The sequence below is a fragment of the Lipotes vexillifer genome, unplaced genomic scaffold (assembly GCF_000442215.2).
Source record: "Lipotes vexillifer unplaced genomic scaffold, Lipotes_vexillifer_v1.1 scaffold36, whole genome shotgun sequence".
In the NCBI taxonomy this organism is placed as follows: Eukaryota; Metazoa; Chordata; class Mammalia; order Artiodactyla; family Lipotidae; genus Lipotes; species Lipotes vexillifer.
The window spans coordinates 4,355,208-4,362,948 of record NW_006792448.1 but is presented as its reverse complement, the minus strand read 5'-3'; the positions used below and the strand labels follow the sequence as shown (position 1 = coordinate 4,362,948).

At 35.3% G+C, this 7,741-nt stretch overlaps 1 protein-coding gene across 3 annotated transcripts in view; it reads right to left on the bottom strand.

The window, feature by feature from the left end:
- Window positions 1–7,741, bottom strand: part of PIAS2 (protein inhibitor of activated STAT 2) — a 102,718-nt gene that overhangs the window by 65,162 nt on the left and 29,815 nt on the right. For all 3 annotated transcript variants that reach the window (XM_007465613.1, XM_007465611.1, XM_007465612.1), the window contains one exon: window positions 4,192–4,666. In XM_007465613.1, the coding sequence (XP_007465675.1) occupies window positions 4,192–4,666 (475 nt within the window). The remainder of the gene's footprint in view (window positions 1–4,191; window positions 4,667–7,741) is intronic.

Sequence of the window (7,741 nt, the reverse complement as noted above, 5' to 3'; positions counted from 1 at the left end):
CTGATGAGGTGTAGGGAAAATAATACATTCATACATTATTGGGAGTATAAATTGCTATGATGCTTCTGAAGCAACCAAAATTTCTCTACAAAAGTTGAATATCAAAATATTAAATAATCATACTCCTTGACCCAAAATAGTCACATCTAGGCATTTACATTTCATGAATATGCAACGCAAGTATTCAGAAACACATATGCAAAAATGCTCACAGCAGCAATGTTTCTAAGACTGCAAGAATAGTGCCAAGATATGTTATACACTAAAATACTTCTGAATAAATAATAAAAACTGAAAACAACTGAAAATGTACATCAACAGAATACTGGTTCAGTTATGGTACATCTACAAGATAACAGACCTACTATAATCTACAGATGTACAATATATTTCTAAGAAATACAGTTAAGGAAGACTGTCAAGGCACAGAACTCCAGAGGGCACTTTTCACAGTGGTACAAGTAGAACAATGCCTACTACCTCCAGCAGAAAAGTGGCACAGTGGCTCTGTGGTTAGAAGAGCCTTGTTTAATGAAGGGGAAGAGAAAAAAGATGACATAATACACAGAGAAACAGTTAATTATTGATATGACTCAAGCTGAGTAATAAATGAGGTTATGAGGGACTTTCCCTTTTTGTTATACTTCTGTGTTTGAATTTTCAATTACTAGCATAAATTACTTTTGTAATCTGAAAAGCACAATGAAGAAATTTTAAGGAATCAAAGACTCATAATACTTTGAAGGTATTTCACAAAATACCAAACAGCTAGACATATCGACATGTAGATGTTTATAAACAGAGTGAACAAGAAGAATATATACACAGTATACCATCATATAAATTTCAAAAGCAAGCCAATTAAACATTACATTTTTTTATACACATATGGTACAACAAGCACAAGAGAGAAACACAAAATCCAGAATAGTGATTTAACTCAAAAAGGAAAAGGCAAGGAAATGGCTTCAAAGATACTGGCAATGTTCCTTTCTTAAAAACTGTGCAGTGGTTTCACAGGTGCTCATTCATGGATATTCTTTATAACAATGTTTTTTATGTATTCTTTTGTACAGACTGAATATAGACAAACTTTTTAAAGAGAAAGGATTTCATCATCACAAGAAATTACCTTAAAAAAAGAAGAGAAGAAAGAAAACAGAAAATTGAAAAAAAAGACAAAAATACTGCCTGTGAGAGCAAATTAGAATAGCTATTTAAGGGAAGAGAAGAGAGATTTTGTTAGCCTGTTTTCAGATTAGGGGATTATGCATCTGTTACAGTAAAACCTCAGCTATAGAGAACCTCACTTAGTATTACTGTGTACACTCATGCTTTCTAGATGCCACAGTTTGTCATTTTAAATGCTAATTTTATTTAAACAATTTTAATAAAACCAAACTGCAAAACTATGTAATAACGTATCTTCTTAAATAGAATATACTCGTCGTGGTTGTTTGGGGGTTTTATCTGGCATCAATACATGGACCTTGCTGTAACAGCGATTCCCTCAATACTAAAGAACTATTGGTTTCAATATTCCCAAGAGGTTTTGGAACAACATTTTTGGACTTTTTGTTTGTTTTCTACCAGGCTCTTCCAATCTTTCCCATGTTGTTAATTAATTCCTGCTCAACAGTATGTTGATGGCTTAGAAATCATCTAATCAGCTATATATTAAATCGAGAATACACAGACTGGCCCACGGATGTAAAGAATATGTGCTTTGAAATACGGATTTGTTCTTTCTTTCAATTCCTGAGGCTAATTCTCAGTTCCCAAATGTAAATAGGTTTCTCCATAACAGTGTTCCAAATAAATGGATTTACCCCAAATTTTAATTTTTATAAGTATTTTCAACATTATATAACCAAATCATTAAAACTTAAGGCAATTTCTAAATGTCACTGCATTGCTTTAGACATCATGACACTAAATATTTTCATACGAAGGTCGTTACTGGAAATGATTAAATTTTTCCACTTTTATTTGGCAGACTATATGGTATTATGCCGATTTTTTAACTTTCTACTTCAAAGTCTAAAACAGCCTTTTTTAGATCACTGTTTTATCAATCTGAAATAATAAGACTATATACATTAAGAAAATTCTTTTTTTTTTCTTTTTAGGGAAGGCAGGATAAGGAAATGTTTAAGCCTTGTTATAAACAAAATCTGTTTATAAAGTTTACAAAAACAATGATAGGCAGAACTCCTGAAAATACATGAGTCAACAATTTTTTAGCTCATGAGCAAAAAGTTATTTTATAAGCTCGTGAGGTTTTATGGATTTCTTACATTCTAATGTAAGCTATGAGCAAAAGGCAGGTTTTCTTCTTACCCACTCTTCAACAAAAAATGCCTCTGGCATTATTTTATCTAAGCCACATGAGATACAAAAATTTTATTTTAGTAAATTTATAAAAAGCCTATTACGTTCCTTTAATTGAGGTTAATGAAAGAGAAACTCTATGAAGAATACAGAAAAGTAAGAAAATTCCTATGTCTGTTTCTCAACAAAGGAAAGTATGGAAAGCAAGGCACAAAGCCTCTTAAGAGCTCGCTGCTTGGCACACCGCTGACACTAGGAGCAGAGAAGACATGCTGCTGCATCTTCTCTCCATCTCCAGTCATCTTCCTTCCAGGCATTTGATCCGGTTCTGAAACACCTTCCCCTGTAACCAGGACCCCACATGGCCTCTTATGCTCAGTCCTGCCTTAGCCATATTCCTGAGGAGTTCCATGAGGTAGGGTCACCTAAGCACATTACTCGTCTGACTCTTTCTCAAAACATAAAGAAATAAATTTGCAATAACTCCTAAGAAACATGTGAATGAGCCATGACACTATGTACATTGGTATGAACCAAAAACCATGAAAAAAGGAGGAACAAAAAAATAAATTATGGAAACATTTTAAGCAGATAAATGAACCTGGTTAAAAAAAGAAGTTAAAAATGAAAGTAAAATCATAAAAGAAACACAGCTGGGTAATAAACATTTTAAATGTTTGTTTCTGTTATTAATTTTAAAAATGAAAAATCTAAACAAGATACAAGTTTCCATCTACCGAAATTGCAAAGATCAATAAAGGCAGGAAGTAAAAAGTGCAATGAGAGACATTCTCTCACTTTGTGGAATTTAAACTGGCACAGCTATTCTGGGAACTAATTCAGTAATATGTTATCAAGAGTCCTTACTCTTTGATGCAATACTTGTACTCAAAGGACTTTGCACAAATGCGAACAAACACAGAATCCTTATTTCAGAATGAATGTAATGAAGGGATAAAATGCATTACTCTACCTCCCTGGCTCAGTTTTGTTAAACAAAAACAAAGCAAGGAGAAAGGGCCTGGGAAAAGCACAGCCACCTTGGCCTGCCACCATCAGGCCATAATGACCCCATTAACCAGCCCTGCCCCTCAAAATTTCCTTCTAGTTCAACCAAGATGTACAAGTATAGTCCTATACAAAACTAAAAAAGCACACTGATATATTTAAGAGAGTTTTCAAATGACTTGAGACAAAAAGGGTTCTTTCTAGGATGGAAAGGAAAATGACCTCCCGGACTAACTATGAAATGCTATTTCCCAAACAATTTATTTTATCAATAAATTCAAATACCTCTGTAAATAATTTCATTAGCCAGTAAGAAATTATGCCATTACAGCACAGAAGTCATGAACCTAGGTATAAATTTGTTAAAGTCACATGTATCAACATTTAATAATATAAAATTTACTACATTTTCTAAGCAGTCAACGGTTATTAAACAAAAAGCTAAAAAACGTGTGTCAAACTCTGCCATGTTAGGAAAAAATTAAATATAAAAGATTTATTCCTTAGGAAAACAGTTAAAAAAGCTATGTTAAACAGAAACTAAGTCTCTTTGTAAAAATATCAAAAGCATCAAAAGGTGGAACCATGGCAATAAATAAGATTTGTGCCTTTTCGTATACACACAGAAGCAATTTGAGTTCTAAGCTGTAAGAAGAAAGTTTGACGAATGAAGAGTTTTATATTAGATTTCTGTCATGGTTGCCAATATTTCTTTTTATTTGTACATTTAAACACTCGGTATTTTAATGCCTCAGTTTTATAATACTAACAGCAAATCATTAATTAACAGTTGAAGGCCTCTGGCTTTACTTATTCTCTTGTCCAGAAGAAACAGATTTCTCTAACACTTACCTAAACTCGTGGGCTTGATGAGAACATCAAGGACATCATAAAAAGGTAAGTTTTTTAACTGCACATCAGGATGAACAGGAGGGATTGGGGGAGATGGCTGCTGCATCTCAAACGTGGGTTTAGTATCTTGAAGCAGCACAGAACCAACAGGAGAGGACGGCGAGTGAGGTGTAACTGAAGTGGAAGGCAACGAGTGGATTCCAGCCACAGCCAAGTCAGGTTCTACAGGTGAGGAGCTACCATCCAAACTGAAAACCGATGATTTGATTGTGGATAAATCAGAAAGGCCTTCAAGAGTCCGTGGGTATCGGCGTCTATACAATTCTCGGATTTTAATCTGAACCGCAGGGCTGCAGCCGCTCTTCAATAAATGCAACGCCCTCATCAGGAGGTCATGCTTGCGTCCACTTTTATTCCTTCCGGCAAAGCCTAGTAACACTTGTAGTTCAGAAACCCTAAAACTAGAAACCATATTCTAAAAGGAAAGAAAAAAAAAAAGGGATATAAGCCAATAGTCAGCCTCAAGCATATAAAAATCCTATCTAAAATCTACTGTAAAATCTGATTTTTCTAGCATTCTATCAACTGGCATGGGCTAGTAACCAGCATTTTCACATATCACTTAGAATTGTTATTGTTTCTATAGCCACCACCCCTCCCCCACCAATTACAGTCAAGTTATAGTGTTAATTATGCTTTGTTGTACTCAATTTTGGTAATCTATGGTCTATTGGTTTCTGCTAACCACTTCATTATCTGATTATGCCCAAGTGTAAACCCATATTTGCTTTATCACTATGAAATCTAAACCAATGAAAATGTTCCTCTTCAAAACTAAGCCCTACCAATACACAATGTAAGGTCTGTTACAGTATTATCATCAATTAACCAAAAAAATTTAGGTTTCTGCAACAACGTACCTGTAAAACTTCTGAGGTTAAGCAAGAAATCTACAAAATCAAGACAGAACTGTAATACAAAATCCAATGAATTTTTTCACCCCAGCTCAAATATTAAGGAACACACAACATAAGAAAATAAGAATATTTTTAAATATTAAAGCTAAAAAATCACATACATCTTATTTAGCAGTCAAACTTCTAAAATGATTGAAGTTCTCAGCTAAGTATCCAATGTGAAAAATAGCTTTGAAGAGGAAGGATATGAGTGGTCATAAATCTTAAAAGGCAAGATACCCTCCTTGCCACTCTACCTACTTGTTCTTGGGTGTAAAATGAAGATTATAAGTAGTTGCTGTTTCACAGGAACCATCTATTTAATTCAACAAAACCTAGTAAATTCTAACCACTTACTGCCTCATAAACCCACCTACTTAGGTCATTTTCAGCCAATTCTGAACTCAGAGGTAAACCACACTTGGGTCAGATTTATCTGTACCACACATGCACCATCTGGCCAGAAAGAGGAGCAAGACCTGGAGCTGAGCAAAACCCCTTTCAGAAACCGACCTTAAGGAAACTTTCCCCAGCCCTCCTCCTCAGTGCTGCACACTCTACAGCTGCCTGGGATTCCTTCTCAACCTGGTGAGTATGCAGTGGCCACACCTACAGTTGGCAGTGATTCATAATTCCTCCGTTCTGCACTTTTAAGTCTCATTGACAGCCCAGCAGCAATTGCTATAACTCTGGTTTTTAAAATAATTGTTGGCAATACTTGATAGTTTTCCAAAATGCAAACAAATTTAAATATATCAAAGTAATCTGCATGTACATGCTGTATCATAATTCTACTTCATACACTATGTCTCCAAATTTCATATTGTACAAGTCAGAGAATACTAAGTTATAATCCTAGCAACCATTTTATACTCTTGATCAGTGCTGTCCAACTGAAACAGGAACCACATATATAATTCTAAATTTTCTAGTAGCCACATTAAAATAAATTTTAAATTAATTTTGATAATATGCTTTATTTAACCCAATATATCAAAAAGTATTATTTCAAGATGAAATCAGTTTTTGTGGTTTAAAAATAGTCATTTTTTGGGCTTCCCTTGGTGGCGCAGTGGTTGAGAGTCCGCCTGCCGATGCAGGGGACACGGGTTCGAGCCCCAGTCGGGAGAATCCCACATGCCATGGAGCGGCAACGGGAGAGGCCACAGCAGTGAGAGGCCCGCGTACCACACAAAAAAAAGAAGTCATTTTTTAAGTGTCAATGAGATCTTTTTCATACTAGGTCTTCAATATCCAGTGTGTATTTCACACTTGGAGCACATCTCAATTCGGACTAACACCACTTCAAGTACTTAGGGAGCCACATGTGGCTAGCAGCTACCACACTGGACAGTATGGCTCTAAATCATACTCTAATAGCAACATATATCACAAATACCATGATCGTTATACTTTAGCTCGCTTCATTTCCCCCATGTGTAAAAGGAAGACTTTATTTATCTTACCCCTTATGCTATGAACAACAAAGATGGAAAACAAGAATATTTTTGGCCTATCTCATGGCACACCAGTAACAATCAAGGTTTCATGCATAATAAGGACTATGATAGCTTTTGGAAGTTTCCTCCCAAGCAAGAAATGCAATGCATCTTTCCCAAAGTCCTCAATCCTAAAAAAATACTTCAATTGAAATCTGCTTATATTACAGTAGCATAAATAACATTAAATCATGGAGAACGCTAACAACACTAACAACAATCACGCTATCTGTGATGCTTTCTAAAGAAATCAAACTAACTCAGAATACACTGCTTCTCTCCTTACACTTATTTTCGGGTATTCTTCACTTTAAGGAAACTTGTTTTACAGAAATGACAAAATAGAGTACAAGGCACCCTAAAGCTTGACTCTCAAAAAGGAATTTCTGGGAGGTCTCATAATACTTATTTCCAATGGTAACTTTATTTGGCAAAGAATGCTGAAGTAATTGGTCTAATAGCTATTGTAAACATACAAATGAAAAGGAAGAAAGAGAAAGGCTTACAACTATGAATGCAGAATCACAGAATTCTGAAGCAAAACAGAAATCCCCCAGTTTAGGGAAGGGCAAAGGAAACAACAGGAGACAGGACAGTCTTTGCACTGCAAAATGCTGCCAAAATAAAGTATTGCCAGGCACTTGCTCAAAGATGATGGTGTTGAGAGTCAATGGTACCCTGTGGAAAGCTTCACACCAGCAGTCACTAGTTGAAGGTCAAGTCCTGACCTCAAGACTTAGGACTTTGGCAAAGTCCCATTATCTTTCTGGTCATCCATTTCTATTTTAAAACAACAACAACAAAAAACCTCTCCTTTATTTAGCATTCACTACTAAGATATTCTCTAAGGAGATTACTAAGTCAAATTCTATGAATATGTTTTTCTTGGCAAACTTTGCTGGATCCCACTTCTTCTTAAAGTGATGCCTTTTTTTTTTTAACTGTCTTCAACCAATTTCAGCAGCCACCAGCTGAGGTGAGCCTGCTATGAATACTACCAAGAATGGATTTCAACTGTTACTTTCCACCAATCTCTGATGTCTACATTTCTAGTCTAATTTTTTTCAAGTGGATTTTATCCAGTTCAACCTACTG